Below are 16514 nucleotides of genomic sequence, written 5' to 3'. Positions count from 1 at the left end.
TATGTTTTTTCTCACCCATCTACACACGATACCCCATAATGACAAAGTGAAAACACGATACCCCATAATGACAAAGTGAAAACATGTTTTTATACATTTTAGCAACTTTATTGAAATTAAGGCTGGAACACAACAAAATGTGGAAAAAGTCAAGGGGTATGAATACTTTCTGAAGGCAATGTAGTTGGTATGGGTGCTATTTGTAAATGGTTAAAGAGTATAAATGTGACGTTTATAGGTGTTGTACCTATAGTATATCTGCCCTAGTGAGTGACAGACAAATTGCACAGCGATACGTTACTAACATGGTGGTACGTTTGGTAATTGAACGAAATGCTGATAAACAGGTGCTGGTCGAGGTCAGTGTCCATGGCACATCTCAGGTATTGGCTGACTCATCATTTCTGTTCTATTTTCTGTTTGAAACTTAAATGTGGCAACACATACATTTTTCAAAAGACGTTGCCACCTAAATAATTGGGTCCATGGCATAGTCATTCACAGAATGGCACACCAATGGGGTTTTACTTTTTGCCCTGAATGTATTTCAGTTGAATGTGTGATCTTATTCATCTTATACAGCATACATTATCACATATCTTATTTCATAAAACACCCTCGCAGTCAATTTAACTTCCTGTATTTTTTTGTTTTGGTACAGACAAACAGAGCAAGGGACATTGAGATCGCATTTATGGATATGTAGCCTATGTCTGTTCATATGTGCAAGTTTGTACTGAATGTGTCTAGGATGAAGGACTTTTAGAACTGTTGACTTGTGTTTTGGCCTTTGTATTTTTTGTTCTAAATAGTATTGTGTGTTTACATCTACACAACATTGTGATTCCGGGTGTTCTGTATTCCACTGACCCTGCTGGTAAAACTTTATGTATATGTGGATTATGGTAAGGATACCCTCAGAGGAACTGCTCACGGTGGATGCTTTATATGTACTGAAGTGCACCCACTCCTGGTTGTGGGACATCTTACAAATGTTTTAAAAGATGCCATCTTTGTCAAAATGATCATATTTTGTATTTTTAAGAGTTGATGAACCAATATTCTTTGTGAGAACAATCTTAAGGCCTAACTAAATTAATGACTTTGTAGGCGAGGGCGGGAACATTGCAAATCTCAAATTGCAGATTTAATTTGAAGGAATTGACCGTAATAACTGTTGATTATGATTGAAACGTGTGAGTGGGTGGTTTTGTGTGAAGAATAGACAATCAAATGTTTCTATTTATGTCTCTCTATTCAATGGTGGACTGGGTTGATTGTTTTAAGTGGTATATTATGCCTTGACTTCACAGGAGTGGATCCATCTCCTTTATCTAGTAATACAGTATGCTATAACATACAGTAATAGACCATGTGAGTGCATATGTAATCCTTGCTTTAACTAGTAGTGAAATTATGTGACTATAGTGGAACAATACAAGTTAATGCTTCATGAAGGCTTTAACAATCTAGAGCACTCTGTAAATATAACCTAATATTTTGAACTAGGTGTATTTATATTACAATATCTTGTAACATGCTTAAAACAACTTTAACAACAGTGCTTCATGCAGAGGTTATAGCTTGTATCAAGGTTTTGAACCACTCAACATCTGAAATGGCTAATCTTAAAGTGAAGACTTACTGCTCTTATCTTTTTAAAGTTTAACCTTGATTTTCTTAAATGTTCTGTAACTGATACAGGTATTTATTGGACTCTAGGAGGCAGTATTAAAATCTAATGTATTTAAATAATTTTCTGTAGATTTAACAAAACTATAGTTTATGGTGACAACCTTGTCTCAAAATAAATGGATTTGGAAATGCTATTGAACAATTTTTTTATTAAACAAAGAAAAGCTTACAAATGGCTGAAAATCAGCGGATTTCTTTATTTTCTTTACATGACCTGCAAATTGACAAATGTTTAATGTACAAACCTGGTAAGAAAACCTAAATAGGAAAACATTTTGGTGTACCATTTTCAATCAATGAATGCAGTCCTACCACATTTGCAGTTTACTTTTCAAACACAATAACAAAAGTCTCCTAGTGCTTTTCCATGATCAAAAGTTTTTTGAATTGGAAGAAAGAAGAAAACATTCTGCTGACAAATCAAATTCAAACAGGAAGTGGCCATTTAGGCAGTCGGTAAGAGTCGCTAAGTGCCATGCACAGTCAATGTTCTCAGCTCGGTGAACATGGATCTGTCACAAAATTATTTTAATGCTAGGATATCACATCAGATACAGGAACATTTTCAATAAAGGTCACCAGAAAATGAAAAATCAAGCAAAGCAAGTATGATGATTGGACAGATGGTGTAACCAGCCAACCAGCTGCCAATCTTTTCAATGATGTAAACCTCATAAAAACATATAGGGAATTTCTCCCGATTCTTCCATTTAAATTTAGTGTAATCTGCCTTTGTTCCCCATGCTGGAGACGGCGCAACTGTAAACCAATAGCCATCACTATAAATACCACAGTTCATTCACAGCTTCAGAAATGTATTTCAGAGTTTGGGCAATTTTAGAGCATTTGGAAAATAATACTGTAACCGTAATTGATCATTGTACGCGCCAACATTCCAATGCCCTAAAGACTGAGATTGGAAACCTGTTTTCACGTCAGTTTAAAATGAAATGTGAATCCTTCAGGATGCCGTTGACTTCTGCAGTATGGCTGTCTTCCTGTCCGGCATGGTGGACTGGACACACACGATCCCTGGGGTAGAACCTCTTCAGTCTGAGTCAGAGTCTGAGTCGTTGTAGTCTATAACACAAAAACAGAAGAAACACTTTTACAGTGAGGGTATGAACAATGCCTGTCTGTGTATGACACATCCCCTCTGCCTGTCCCTTCCAAAGAGGGAAGTGAAGTGAATGCCTTGTCTTGCTGAGTCCTGTGGTCTCTGACCTAATGCAATGATCAGGAATTGAAGTTAGAAATGAATATAAAGGCTATATAATCCTAGAAAGTAATCATGATAGGTAAAAACACATTTGTGGACAACATCGATGATTAAAGAGCTAATATAAATGTTAACATAGTAACAACTAGGTTGTGCTGAGATACAGTTTCACGGCAAATGAGAAATCAGAATTCAAATGTTACCATGTTTTGTTTATTGAATAGATTAGCTACTCAGCATACGGTCAGAACAAAGACAACAATCTCCACAGATTTTCCCAGATGATGTGCTGACTCCACAAACACACTCCATGAGTATTAGCTCCCCATTGACCTGTGACCCTTGGCTGAGTGAACTCGAGCCATGTGGTCCACAATGTGGCTTATGATTTCTACTATGCGTTATCAGCAAACTGCAAGTCTATTCGTTTTCCTAAACTATCCAAACACATTTCATTAGAACTGACAGAAACAAAAACCCTGAATGGAGGGTCAGCACTAAGTTTTCATTTCTATATTTCCTGTAGCCATTTTGTGGGAAGAACAGGAAAGGACTGAATGTTTCTGAGGGGTGCTATAGTGTGTCGCATTGGGGACAAAATGTAGATTTACGTTAATTAGATCATACTATATACTAGACATTATTTGAAAGAATGCGTTACCTGAGGTTCTTGGTGGCTCGTCACCCGAGTCCCCACCTTTTTTGAGGAAATTAGCCAGGTCATTAAAGATGAAGTAGAAATCTAGCGCAAAAACAATGGTGGCAATGAACCCGAACACCTGGAGGGGGTGGAGGGAAAGAAAACCTTTGATATCAACGTGAAACAGCTAGTAAATCCAGAAGGGGGTGAAGTGTCTGACAGAAGTTAGCTGTAATATGATATCCAGACACGATTAAGTAATGCAGCGGAGTAACCAGACACAACTTCTGAGTTCAATGTGTATACCGTACATCAGGGGTGTCAAAGTCATTCCATGGGGAGCCTAGTGTCTGCAGGTTTTTGTTTTTTCCTTTCAATTACCCAGAGACAACCAGGTGTGGGGAGTTCCTTACTAATTAGTGACCTTAATTCATCAATCAAGGACAAGGGAGGAGCGAAAACCCACAGACACTCGACCCTCCATGGAATGAGTTTGACACCTGTTCTGTAAATGGTGAGGAGACACAACTCTGATCATGGCATAGGTTAGATGAGAGATGTGTGGATAGTGTCAAAGAGCATGTCTTACCCCTGCTGCTTTAGAGGCCCCGTCTGTGAACTTGGAAACTGATATTATGGAGATGATGAAAAAGATGATGGACGCACTGACACAGCGCAGAAAATCCTAACAGATAAATAATGACAATGAAAAAGTACTTTTCACATTTGTTTTACAGTTGTCAGCAGTGGCTACCATCTCTACTATAAACATACTGAGTGGACAAAACATTATGAACACCTGCTCTTTCCATGACTTAGACTGACCAGGTGAAAGCTATGATCCCTTATTGAGTTCACTTGTTAAATCCACTTCAATCAGTGTAGACGAAGGGGAGGAGACAGGTTAAAGAAGGGTTTCTAAGGCTTGAGACATGGATTGTGTATATGTGCCATTCAGAGGGTGAATGGGTAAGACAAAAGATTTAAGTGCCTTTGAACAGGGTATGGTAGTAGGTGGTAGTAGTGGGTTTTCACGCTCAACAGTTTCCCGTGTGTATCAAGAATGGTCCACCATCCAAAGGACATCCAGCCAACTTGACACAACTGTGGGAAGCATCAGAGTCAACATGGGCCATGCCGCAACGAATTGAGGCTGTTCTGTGGGGGCAACTCAATATTAAGGTGTTCTTAATGTTTTGTACACTCAGTGTATTTGTATTTATTATGGATCCCCATTAGTTCCTGCCAAGGCAGCAGCTACTCTTCCTGAGGTACAGCAACATTAAGGCAGTTAAAATATTATGACATTACATTTCATAACACTTCACAACACATTAAATGTGTTCCCTCAGGCCACTACTCTACTATCACATATCTACAGTACAAAATCTGTGTATGTGTGTGTAGAGTGTGTGTCTGTGCCTGTGTGTGTCTCTTCACTGTCCCCGCTGTTCCATAAAGTGTATTTTTATGTTTAAAAAAAATCTGATTCTACTGCTTGCATCAGTTACCTGATGTGGAATAGAGTTCCATGTAGCCATGGCTCTATGTAGTACTGTGCACCTCCAATAGTCTGTTCTTGACTTGGGGATTGTGAAGAGACCTTTGGTGGCTTGTGGGGTATGCATGGGTGTCCAAGCTGTGTGCTAGTAGTTTAAACAGACAGCTCGGTACATTCAGCATGTCAACACTTCTTACAAAAACAAGCAGTGATGAAGTCAATCTCTCCTCCACTTTGAGCCATGAGAGATTCACATGCATATTATTCACGTTAGCTCTCCGTGTACATTTAAGGGCCAGCCATGCTGCCCTGTTCTGAGCCAATTGTAGTTTTCCGAGGTCCCTCTTTGTGGCACCTGACCAGTATACTCACCATGAGGGGGAAGTGGAATCCCTTAAATCGCTCATTGAATTTGGTGGAATAGGCAAATAGGAGGAAGAGGGCAGCCAGGAACTCAATGAGGGGTGCTGTAACAAAGGCTGCTGCCGTGGATGCCACAAAACAGATGAACGCGATGAGGGACAGAGCCTAGCGGAGAAGACAGAGGAAGGGAGAGATGGAGAAAGTGACCAATAGAATGCAGTAACGGCTTACTAAAGTTATTTTGGTCCAAAATCTCCCTTTCAAGAAATGTTGCAGTGCCCCTAAGCTATTACATTTCCTGTCTCAAGCTGTAAGGAGATGCAGCTGTTGAATGACAAATAATATACACAGGTCTATACAGGCACGCTAGAAGCCTATACTGTACGTGAATTCAAATGTTTTTGCTTGTTTATACACGTGTTAACGTAATTGTTCACTTTAGCTAATCATGAAACATGTTTGTCTGGTTGAGCACACATCCTGAAAGACGCAACTGTCTTTGTGATTTCAAAGACATGCACAAGTCTTTAATATCAGCATGCAGTTTTCTTTGTAAAGCATTTCTGGTGATAGTGTTTGTTTTCCTACATCCCCTTGTCCTGAGTTCCCCCGGCCAACATCATTGGACAAGACAAGCCCAGGCACTGTTATCCTACACAGAGAGCCATCTTGTCTTCAAAACCACAGACAAGGCTCGCCTCGGGGTGGGAACTCCCCCAAATGCAACACAGACTGCTACTGCTGCTTTCATAGATACAACCCTGAGAAGAGCACACTGTTCATCTATCTAACACTTAGAATGTGTTTCATCATCGAATAACGTTGAATATCTTCATAATGCACAGCAGAACTGTGATTCTGCTTATCAGACATTTTGTCTGACCTTGACATGGCTAAGGTTTCTCATCTCAGAAACCCACTATGTTTCTGCATAGCAGGAACAGTTCTTACCAAATATGTCCTTGGATAGTAAAGCAACAAGGGAAATTCTCTAGGAATCTTGGAATCTAATACTTTCTTCTGAGAATTCTGGCACAACACATTTCTTGTAAATTGGATGCTACGAGCGACAAATTAAATTACTTAAGCAGCATTATTGTCATTCCAGCTATTATGATCAGAAAAAACTATATGTATGTTTTCCAGCTGTCTTGAGCCACTACTAAAACCACCATATTTCATATTTTATCATGAGTTTTTCCATTATTTTCCATTGGTTAAAGTCATAGTAGCACCCATGTGGTTTCTAGAACAAACAGGGGAGAGGATCATATTCTAAGTGGGTGTAAAGAGGCTGCATTGTTCTTGGAGACTGATTCCTTTACCTTATAGGGCCAGTCAGCCAGAGCCCTCTAATAAAGCCCTCTATTCTCTACAGTATAGCTTTTGGGCTACATGCCCTCCAGCAGTGTCAGTTAAGTAGAGACTGAGAGGGTTGATAATTGTTTTATGCAGCACATCCAGGAACTGAATCTCGCATGACAGACAAAGGAGGGCCCATGATAATAACATATTTGTGTTCAATCAGTTCAAATCCTTTGTGATAACCCCTTTTGCAGGAAAGATGTCTAAGCAGACACACTCCTGATATCTGAGGTTTTAAATAATAAATAATCATTGAATAATTAATGCAGTTAATTTATTTGCAACCATTTGTAATTTTAGCAAACTCTCTTTTAAATGTATTTTTACCATGACCAATTTGGTTTAATTGCATGTGCAAACGTGTCCCTACAATAGGCTACTGCACATCATGTCAAAACCTATTAGTAGATATCCAGTAATACAGAGCAGAAGTGCGACAGAAGACTGACCACGAAATATAGAATACATTACAGTTGTATGTAAGGTCTATTGCTTGCTTGTGTAAACATCAATTAGCCTACACTAGGCTACATGAATATAAATGATAGTTTACAGGCTATGTCTCCAACATTATCCGTATTATGTCTTTCGTCTAACTGGTATAAATCAAAGTTCTCACTTGAATTAAAAGGTAGTCTGTCGTAAACTTAAAACTTTCTTCCAAAGTTAAAAAGATGTGGCTAAGTCTAATTAATAAAGCATTTTTTTTTAGCGCCATTGACGAAAACAAAATGCTCCCTTGCCTAAATGAGAACCGTGTGATGGACACATTGACCTCAATAGAAATGAGCAGAATTCGATCGTTGTGTTTTCCATATAGTTTACCTAAACAGCTGCTTGAAGAGTTGGTATGTAATAGCATAAATTAATCCTAACACTGAATAACACAAACCCATTAAATTGAGTGCACCCCGCCCCCGCCAACTAAACTTCTACGCATCTGCTTGTCTTGGCAGCGTTAAAGAAAAGTATTCGGACGACACAATGGAAATAATGACAGTAATATATAATTTGAAATGCTACGTTACCACTTCTGCAATAAGAAGTTGTCCTTTCCGTGAAGATGCGAATTCTTTTGCGATTGGGAGAATAGTTTGAAGGACACTTTGGCGCGGTCCAGTCGTATCGGGAGCTTCGATGTCCCCCATTGCAAAGATAAAAGTTTGACTTCAGTAATGGTTACAGATCCAGCGGGCTGGAAGAGTTGAGAGAGTGGAAAATGCAAAGCCCTGAAAAAGTGTGTTGCTTCTTGAAGTGGAAACGGCAATAATGACAGTGCGAAAATGTAGTTCACAAACGCGCAACATCTGAATTCTAGAGATGTTAGACCCGTATGCTGGGTGACTGGGTTATGTGCATGCTAATATGCGTCAAAACTAAAATACTGTCATGTACTTGTTAAAATTGTTGTGATGTATCCCTCGAGTTTTATAAATAATATGTTTTAACTTAATAGGCCTATGGGCCAACTTTATGGGAACGTCATAAACAGCTCAAAATGCAATAGAAACATTACTTCAGAATAAAGTAGAAATACACTAGGCCTACATGTAATCTGACATTGTTTCAAAAATGATACAGGCCCAGGTTTCAAAGGTGTATATTTTTTTTTTATACATGATAATTGTGTTGTTGCATTGATTAAGCTATACAAACAAAGGGGCAATCTGCAGTTGATACATCCATTTTTGGACTTAGAAATTAATGATATATGTACCCATATATAAATGCCTCATGAGCTTAGTTCAACTGTCATACCCCATCAGGACCCAAAATATAGGCTGGTTTTACTCCAATAATTGTAAACAAACTAAACGTAAACAAACACTATATAGCCTCGAAACATGGTTTAAACTATAATGTTGATATTATTGATGGTCAGTCCTTGCATACATAGCTTTGTCTATGAATTTGAGAGGGGTTACATTTCTCCAGCCCCATATCCTTCAGCTTTTTACCAAAAAACGGGCCAGGGCCAAGTTTTGTTATTGTTTCAACTGCTGATTGACCCTTTAAACCTACACATATAAGAGAGTGAGCATGGGACAAGACAATTGTGGTGTCTTCTCTTCACTTCACAGTGCCAGTTGCTGCTGTTCTTGGTTGATTTAATGTGACCCGCTTGAAAAGCATGTAACCATCCACACACCACAGGCCTGTTGCTATGAAACCCACTATCTAGATAGGGAAAAAATACAATACTTAGTGTAAATATTGGATATAGGCTACAAGATAGAATTGTAGCTGACATGTTTGTAATAGTTCATTAATTAGTTGTACTGGGTGCCAAATGTGGGATTACAGTATAGATGAATGTTAGTGGAAATGTTCACAAGGATTGTACTGCCTTCGGGTAGTTCGTTATTGACAGGAGGGTGTGTAAGAGGAGGCTTCACCCAGGAACCCAGTTCTATAAGGCCCCCAATTAGAAGTTCAACAAGGAATACATTTGTTTTTTATCTCACCCCTCCACCCAGGGTCCCTGTCACTGTGTAAGTGGACACTGCTATCAAACTCAGGAGAAGTATGAAGACTGCTGCAAACAGTGAGTTTAACAAATCCTGAAGAAGAAAAATAATGTAAGTTACTCAGAAAGCTTGACTGCCTGACATTTTCACAGCAGTTAATCAATGTAAAATACCTACTGTAAACAATGTACTGTAATTGAATAGGTTCCTTACAATGAGAGGCCAAAAGAACAGAGTCAGCTTCTTGTTCAACTTCAGCGTGTACAGCAGAAGCAGGGAGAATGTGATCACAAACTCCATGCATGTAGCTGCAATGTATTTGGGCCTGGATGCTACAGCAAAACACACAAATGCTACAAACATAGTCCCCTGAAACAGAGAGCATTGTCAATTAGGAAATTATAGGAAATGCTAATTGATTGTTTCCATTCAAAGATATTTAAGAATAGTCTAATCCTATAAATTGAAATGGTTGTTTCACACCAAACACTGTGACAATGCTGGTAGTTTTCATTGATTAGAATGTAATGTCCACTAGAGGGAATGCAGTATCTTGTTAAACGTCATCATCAACTAATGGGTTTAACGTTTGTACAGCTCACAGGAACTAGAGCTCTGACATTCACTTCTACTTCTGTTTTCTCATAGACAACATATTTAGGAAATAATGTAAATCAATATAATCTCTGTAAGAGTAAGCTATTGTAATATCCTGTAATAATACTGTGCAATACATTCTTGCTGTTTAAAAAAAAATCAAGTTTATACCAGATATATGGCTTTATCTGTGCTGATAAGTCTTTTCAAAACCAGGTGGTTTATCAAAGTATGAAAAATGCATATGAAAAATGTCTCACCATCTCTGCTAATTTAAGGACACCCCTCAAGGATCTGAGAAAAGCAGTATCAACTTCCATGGTTAATGAAGGGATGTTACTGGTTGTTTTGGAACAGTCGTCTGTCATGTTGTTAAGTTTCAAAAGAACCAGCTCAGAGTCTGTGCTTCCTGAACAAGCAATTTCCTTCAGTTGCAGGAAATTACAGTACATTGCTCAGAATGTGTGCAGTGTTTTCACACCCATCACTACACTAGGCCTTATCTTACTGCTTGCATACCACTAAACAAATTAATCATGATCTGAAAATGCAATCAACCTGCATAGAATATTACAATCTGAAAATATTTGATTGACTTTCTCATATAGACCTACAGACATAGAGGTAAAAACATTATGAGTAGGCCTATGCATTTTAATGATCCTCTTCATTACTGTATTGATAATCTGAACGAGGATCAGTTTCTATCTTTTTTTTTGCCCTCTGGTGATGGTGGTTGGTGGAGAGAATGCAGGTCTCAGAACAAATAAAGCACTTCAACCAATAGAAAAAAACTACATCTCCATATCATGAACCAGGAAGAGGTTATTTGACACACGGAACTGGAATGCCACGTGATAGTCGAGCCCTGTGTGTTTTAGATAATTATGCAAGATGTCCTTTAACTCGCTTTAAATTAACAATTTGTGGAGATCTGCTACACGACTATCTTCTCACGCGGCTGTCACGTCAGCGCGATTAGTGGCGGTGCGCTCTGCCAGACGAGAGCCCATAGCAACAATATACAGCACGTCTCAAGTAGGTTCCGGTGCTCAAGGTTTATTTTATTCGCTGGTCTGAAACATTGTTTCAATACAGAGCGATACAATGAAACACGTTGTAGACTAATGTTATAATGCCATGTTACAAATGACGTGAGTTACAATGTTGCATCAAAACAACAGAATATATTTTTAAAATAGGCCTACTCATACTGTTACAACGTGAATAGCCTAGTTACAATATAATGTGACAGAAAATTAAATGTTGTTTAGAAACAATACACTTATATTCTGAAGTCACTTAAGCTACCACCAATAAATGCTGTAAAGAATTAAAATTTGATGAAAATGTCAAAAAAATGCAAATTAGACATTGGGCATGTCTACTTTGCATTTTTTAACATTTGCATCAAACAAATAAAGCACAATGAGCACTGCAATTATCTACCACTACTGTCATTGAGGCTACATGCTCATCAATTTGCTCTAACCAAACCAGGGCTGAAAGCTATCACCCCTGCTTGCATCACCTATATTAATATCCTTATCCGTTTGGCTTTACCATAGCTACTGACTGAAGCTGAAACCAAGAAGTCAGGTTATCTCACAATGTTGTCTTACTCCTCCCAAGGAAAGCTGGTGCAGAATGGGGAGGAGAAGAAGTTAGTGGTATGTACTGATACACTGTCATTTTAAATCCTTGAAAATCTTTGAAATTGATACTAAGACATTTGCTGCCTATATACTTGAGGGAGAAGTCAACACATGTATCTTGTTGTTTTTCTTTAGATCTGTATAGAGGGGAATATTGCTAGTGGGAAGACAACATGCCTAGAGTATTTCAGCAAAACCAGTAACATTGAGGTAAAAAAAAAAAACATGCAACATGCTTGTTCAACATTTTGTATTTGTGTGTGTAAAATGAAATCACTATTTTAGTTTTCATTTCTCAGGTGCTTACTGAGCCAGTTTCCAAATGGAGGAATGTTCGAGGGCACAACCCCCTGGTACGTGATCATTATAAAGAAGATGGTTCATTTTGATAAATTACATATTTTATGCGGATGTTAGATTTCCTCCCATCCTGCAGGGGTTAAAGTACCAGGACCCTACTCGATGGGGCATCACTCTACAGACCTATGTTCAGCTAACCATGCTGGACCGACACCTCTCAACAATAGTAGGTACTTTAAACATTGCACAGAACAGGTTGCACTGATATCCTACTGTTTCACTACTGTTGCATGTGTTCTATCAATAGTACAGATTTCTCTTTCACCAAGTACAAAGACTTGTATTTTACATTGCATAATTAACATGGTTTGTTGATTCCAGTCAGCCCCAGTGAGAATGATGGAAAGGTCCATCTACAGTGCCAAGTACATCTTTGTGGAAAATCTTTACAGAAGGTAATGCACATGGTATATTTCACACCACTTTATAGCTGGTTTTCATTTGTGTCCAATCTAGTTAATTTTATGTACTTGACAATATTTTGCTCTCTGCAGTGGGAAGATGCCCGAGGTGGACTTTGCAGTTCTTAGTGAGTGGTTTGAGTGGATCACTCAGAACATTGCCATTCCTGTGGATCTTATCGGTAAGCTGTGCAGAAACACAGGATTTCTACTTTATTCTGATGATTTTGGGTCCTTGGTAGAACCTTGTTCACTTAGTTCCTCCTCTGTTTCAGTTTACCTCCAGTCGTCTCCACAGACCTGCCATGAGAGGCTGAGAGAGAGATGCAGGGAGGAGGAGAATATCATTCCTTTGGTGAGAGTAGAAGAATGACAGAAACTCTCAATGCTGTTCTTGGTCTCACTTCAGAGGAGTTGTAAGACTCGTCTCTTGCCCTAATCTCTCATCCTACTATCTCTCTATCTTTTTTTAAAGGAATATTTAGAGGCAATCCATCACCTGTATGAAGACTGGCTGATAAAGAAGACGTCCTTCAATGTTCCTGCTCCAGTCCTTGTGAGTGATCAATCATTTTCAGACGTGCGTTTGGGTGACAATGGTCTATTAATGAGGAACACTGTTTATACGTCCTAGTGTCTCCTGTGATAAGCACCAGAGTATTGGTCATCTGTTTCAAGGAATCCTTGTTTTTCATTGTTGGGAAATAGTAAATTGTTCAATAGAAAGGCAGGTATGCAGGTAAGTGATTGCTAAACACTGCTCTGTTTTAGTTCACATTACTATAATCTGTAAAGGCAGTTTCACAACATTTAATGAGAATATACACTGAGTAGAAAAAACCTGACGTGACATAGACTGAACAGGTGAATCCAGGTGAAAGTTATTATCTCTTATTGAGGTCACTTGTTAAATCCACTTCAATCAGTTTATATGAAGGGGAGGAGACAGGTTAAAGAAGGATCTTTAAGTCTTGAGACAGTTGAGACATGTATTGTGTATGTCTGCCATTCAGAGGGTGAATGGGCAAGACAAGATAGAAGTGCCTTTGAACCGGGGATGATAGTAGGTGCCAGGCGCACCGGTTTGGGTCAAGAACTGCAACACTGCTGGGTTTTTCACGCTCAACAGTTTCCCGTGTGTATCAAGAATGGTCCACCACCCAAAGGACATCCAGCCAACTTGACAAAACTGTCGGAGGCATTGGAGTCAACACGGGCCAACATCCCTGTGGAACTCTTACGACACCTTGTAGAGTCCATGCCCCAACAAATTGAGGCTGTTCTGAGGGCAAAGGGGGTGCATCTCAATATTAGGAAGGTGTTCATAATCAAATCAAATTTTATTTGTCACATGTGCCGAATACAACAGGTGTAGACCTTACAGTGAAATGCTTACTTACAAACCCTTAACCAACAATGCAGTATTAAGAAAAATAAGTGTTAAAGTATTTACTAAAATAAACTGAAGTAAAAAATGAAAATAGAAAAATAACATAATTAAAGAGCAACAATAAAATAACAGTAACAAGGCTATATACAGGAGGTACCGGTACAGAGTCAATGTGTGGGGGCACAGGTTAGTCGAGGTAATTGAGGTAATATGTACATGTAGGTAGAGGTAAAAGTGACTATGCATAGATAATAAACAGAGAGTAGCAGCTAGCGTAAAAATGGGGGGTCGGCTTCTCCAATACAAGCAAAAAATAAGTGTTAAAGTACAAAAAACTGAAGTAAAAAAGATGAAAAGAATACATAATTGAAAGCAACAATAAAATAACAGTAACAAGGCTATACAGGAGGTAAGTCATGTGTACGGTTGTAGAATTACATGTAGGTAAGTGACTCATAGATCGAGGCAGCAGCGTCAAATGGGCAAATAGGGGTAGCCATTTCATTAGCTGTTCAGGAGTCTTATGGCTTGGGGGTAGAAGCTGTTAAGAAGCATTTTGGACCTAGACTTGGCGCACTTGCCGTGCGGTAGCAGAGAGAACAGTCTATGACTAGGGTGGCCGGAGTCTTTGGCAATTTTTAGGTCCTTCCTCTGACACAGCCTGGTATAGAGGTCCTGGATGGCAGGAAGCTCGGCCCCAGTGATATACTGGGCCGTACGCACTACCCTCTGTAGTGCCTTGCGGTCGGAGGCCGAACTATTGCCATACCAGGCAGTGATGCAACCAGTCAGATGCTCTCGATGATGCAGCTGTAGAACGTTTTGAGGATCTGAGGTCCCATGCCAAATCTTTTCAGTCTCCTGAGGGGGAATAGGCATTGTCGTGCCCTCTTCACGACTGTCTTGGTGTGTTTGGACCATGATAGTTTGTTGATGATTTGGACACCAAGGAACTTGAAGCTCTCAATCTGCACCACTACAGCCCCGTCGATGAGAATGGGGGCGTGCTCGGTCCTCCTTTTCCTGTAGTCCACGATCATCTCCTTTGTCTTGATCACGTTGTGGGAGAGGTTGTTATCCTGGCACCACACGGCCAGGTCTCTGACCTCCTCCCTATAGGCTGTCTCATCGTTGTCGGTGATCAGGCCTACCACTGTTGTGTCATCGGCAAACTTAATGATGGTGTTGGAGTCGTGCTTGGCCATGCAGTCATGGGTGAACAGGGAGTACAGGAGGGGACTGAGCATGCACCCCTGAAGGGCCCCCATGTTGAGGATCAGCGTGGCAGATGTGTTGTTACCTACCCTTACCACCTGGGGGCGGCCCGTCAGGAAGTCTAGGATCCAGTTGCAGAGGGAGGTGTTTAGTCCCAGGGTCCTTAGCTTAGTGATGCGCTTTGAGGGCACTATGGTGTTGAACGCTGAGCTGTAGTCAATGAATAGCATTCTCACGTAGGTGTTCCTTTTGTCCAGGTGGGAAAGGGCAGTGTGGAGTGCAATAGAGATTGAGTCATCTGTGGATCTGTTGGGGTGGTATGCAAATTGGAGTGGGTCTAGGGTTTCTGGGATAATGGTGTTGATGTGAGCCATGACCAGCCTTTCAAAGCACTTCATGGCTACAGATGTGAGTGCTACGGGTCGGTAGTCATTTAGACAGGTTACCTTGGTGTTCTTGGGCACAGGGACTATGGTGGTCTGCTTGAAACATGTTGGTATTACAGACTCGGTCAGGGACAGGTTGAAAATGTCAGTGAAGACACCTGCCAGTTGGTCAGCGCATGCTTGGAGTACACGTCTGGTAGGCTTGTGTCACTGGGCAGCTCGCGGCTGTGCTTCCCTTTGTAATCCGTAATAGTTTGCAAGCCCTGCCACATCCGACGAGCGTCGGAGCCGGTGTAGTAGGATTCAATCTTAGTCCTGTATTGACGCTATGCCTGTTTGATGGTTCGTCGGAGGGCATAGCGGGATTTCTTACAAGCGTCCGAGTTAGAGTCCCGCTCCTTGAAAGCGGCAGCTCTACCCTTTAGCTCAGTGCGGATGTTGCCTGTAATCCATGGCTTCTGGTTAGGGTATGTACGTACGGTTACTGTGGGGTCGATGTCATTGATCATAATGTTTGGTATACTCAGTGTATATGTACTTCTATATTTTACAGGTAATTTCAGCGGACGATGACCTGCAGAAGATGCTCCACCAGTATGAAGAGAACAGAGAGAAGATTTTAGCAGGGAGCAATGTGTGACTCTAGTATATATGCTGCACCAACAATGGCAGTAGATATGTTTGTTGTCTGTAAGCAGGTTATTACAGCCCAAGAGAGCATACCAGAATGAGCTAGTGGAGTTCCTTTTATCTTGTCAACCGGTGTACATTTTCAGACCGCAGGTATCCATACTGTATATTTACTGCTACAAGTCGCTTTCCAACACATCTGTTACATATGCACTTGCTCATTTTTGTTTGTTTCACTGACCATGATTGATTCTCTCTATACGCGAACATGATGCCGTGTTGATTACTTAATGATGATCATGTGGTGTCAGCCGTGAAATAATACCTCAATTTTACAACTGCTGGGACATAGCAGTACCACGTCTGTAATACAAAGCATATATTGTAGGGGGCTGCTGACTAACATAGCTATATGTTTTGTTCTTATTTCTTTTATTTGCTGCTAATATATAGAGGAACATGTTGTCAGGCTGGAATTGCACTTTGTTGTGAACAGGACCAACAGTAATCACGTTAAATATTGTACTCTTTCGCTGAGTTTGTTTTAATAAATTCCTAAAAGTGATTTTCTATAATAACATATGTTCATTTATGCTATATTGCTGAATAAAGTTAGTGTAACTGTCTAT

General features: G+C 40.0%; 3 protein-coding genes across 5 annotated transcripts; 1 reads left to right on the top strand and 2 right to left on the bottom strand.

Moving 5' to 3' along the window:
- Positions 1 to 568: 568 nt before the first annotated feature.
- Positions 569 to 8199, bottom strand: LOC121548336 (CKLF-like MARVEL transmembrane domain-containing protein 3). 2 transcript variants are annotated; one of them, XM_041859774.2, is made up of 5 exons: positions 7812 to 8175; positions 5428 to 5583; positions 4144 to 4239; positions 3576 to 3693; positions 569 to 2775 (listed from the first exon to the last, which is right to left on the bottom strand). In XM_041859774.2, the coding sequence occupies exons 1-5, from the start codon at positions 7929 to 7931 to the stop codon at positions 2744 to 2746; spliced, it is 522 nt and encodes a 173-aa protein (XP_041715708.1). In that variant the 5' UTR covers positions 7932 to 8175; the 3' UTR covers positions 569 to 2743. The 2 variants fall into 2 exon arrangements, with proteins under 2 accessions (XP_041715708.1, XP_041715709.1); XM_041859775.2 differs by lacking the exon at positions 4144 to 4239 and having other exon boundaries at positions 7812 to 8199.
- A 515-nt stretch (positions 8200 to 8714) lies between these two features.
- On the bottom strand, positions 8715 to 10396 carry LOC123482427 (chemokine-like factor). Its single transcript, XM_045210014.1, has 4 exons — positions 10109 to 10396; positions 9465 to 9620; positions 9249 to 9344; positions 8715 to 8961 (listed from the first exon to the last, which is right to left on the bottom strand). The coding sequence occupies exons 1-4, from the start codon at positions 10298 to 10300 to the stop codon at positions 8854 to 8856; spliced, it is 552 nt and encodes a 183-aa protein (XP_045065949.1). The 5' UTR covers positions 10301 to 10396; the 3' UTR covers positions 8715 to 8853.
- A 216-nt stretch (positions 10397 to 10612) lies between these two features.
- LOC123481033 (thymidine kinase 2, mitochondrial-like) lies at positions 10613 to 16511 on the top strand. 2 transcript variants are annotated; one of them, XM_045210012.1, is made up of 10 exons: positions 10614 to 10886; positions 11417 to 11518; positions 11639 to 11713; positions 11803 to 11856; positions 11940 to 12029; positions 12185 to 12258; positions 12358 to 12446; positions 12540 to 12619; positions 12740 to 12820; positions 15809 to 16511. In XM_045210012.1, the coding sequence occupies exons 2-10, from the start codon at positions 11459 to 11461 to the stop codon at positions 15893 to 15895; spliced, it is 690 nt and encodes a 229-aa protein (XP_045065947.1). In that variant the 5' UTR covers positions 10614 to 10886; positions 11417 to 11458; the 3' UTR covers positions 15896 to 16511. The 2 variants fall into 2 exon arrangements, with proteins under 2 accessions (XP_045065948.1, XP_045065947.1); XM_045210013.1 differs by lacking the exon at positions 11639 to 11713 and having other exon boundaries at positions 10613 to 10886.
- Positions 16512 to 16514: the final 3 nt, after the last annotated feature.

Source organism: Coregonus clupeaformis, chromosome 32, assembly GCF_020615455.1.
Source record: "Coregonus clupeaformis isolate EN_2021a chromosome 32, ASM2061545v1, whole genome shotgun sequence".
NCBI classification, from domain to species: Eukaryota; Metazoa; Chordata; class Actinopteri; order Salmoniformes; family Salmonidae; genus Coregonus; species Coregonus clupeaformis.
The sequence above is the reverse complement of the archived record's forward strand: the minus strand, read 5'-3'. Positions and strand labels throughout refer to the sequence as shown.

What these genes read in the sequence shown, in the direction of transcription:
- LOC121548336 (XM_041859774.2), bottom strand. Translation starts at nt 7,931, where the DNA reads ATGGGGGACATCGAAGCTCCCGATACGACTGGACCGCGCCAAAGTGTC. An exon ending in AACTTCTTATTGCAGAAGTG is followed by an intron (nt 5,584 to 7,811) that starts GTAACGTAGCAT and finishes CTTCTCCGCTAG; the next exon opens with GCTCTGTCCCTCATCGCGTT. An exon ending in CGAGCCACCAAGAACCTCAG is followed by an intron (nt 2,776 to 3,575) that starts GTAACGCATTCT and finishes TTTGTGTTATAG; the next exon opens with ACTACAACGACTCAGACTCT.
- LOC123482427 (XM_045210014.1), bottom strand. Translation starts at nt 10,300, where the DNA reads ATGTACTGTAATTTCCTGCAACTGAAGGAAATTGCTTGTTCAGGAAGC. An exon ending in TCCTTAAATTAGCAGAGATG is followed by an intron (nt 9,621 to 10,108) that starts GTGAGACATTTT and finishes TCTCTGTTTCAG; the next exon opens with GGGACTATGTTTGTAGCATT. An exon ending in TGTTCTTTTGGCCTCTCATT is followed by an intron (nt 9,345 to 9,464) that starts GTAAGGAACCTA and finishes TTTCTTCTTCAG; the next exon opens with GATTTGTTAAACTCACTGTT.
- LOC123481033 (XM_045210012.1), top strand. Translation starts at nt 11,459, where the DNA reads ATGTTGTCTTACTCCTCCCAAGGAAAGCTGGTGCAGAATGGGGAGGAG. An exon ending in GTGGAAAATCTTTACAGAAG is followed by an intron (nt 12,259 to 12,357) that starts GTAATGCACATG and finishes TGCTCTCTGCAG; the next exon opens with TGGGAAGATGCCCGAGGTGG. An exon ending in ATGTTCCTGCTCCAGTCCTT is followed by an intron (nt 12,821 to 15,808) that starts GTGAGTGATCAA and finishes TATATTTTACAG; the next exon opens with GTAATTTCAGCGGACGATGA.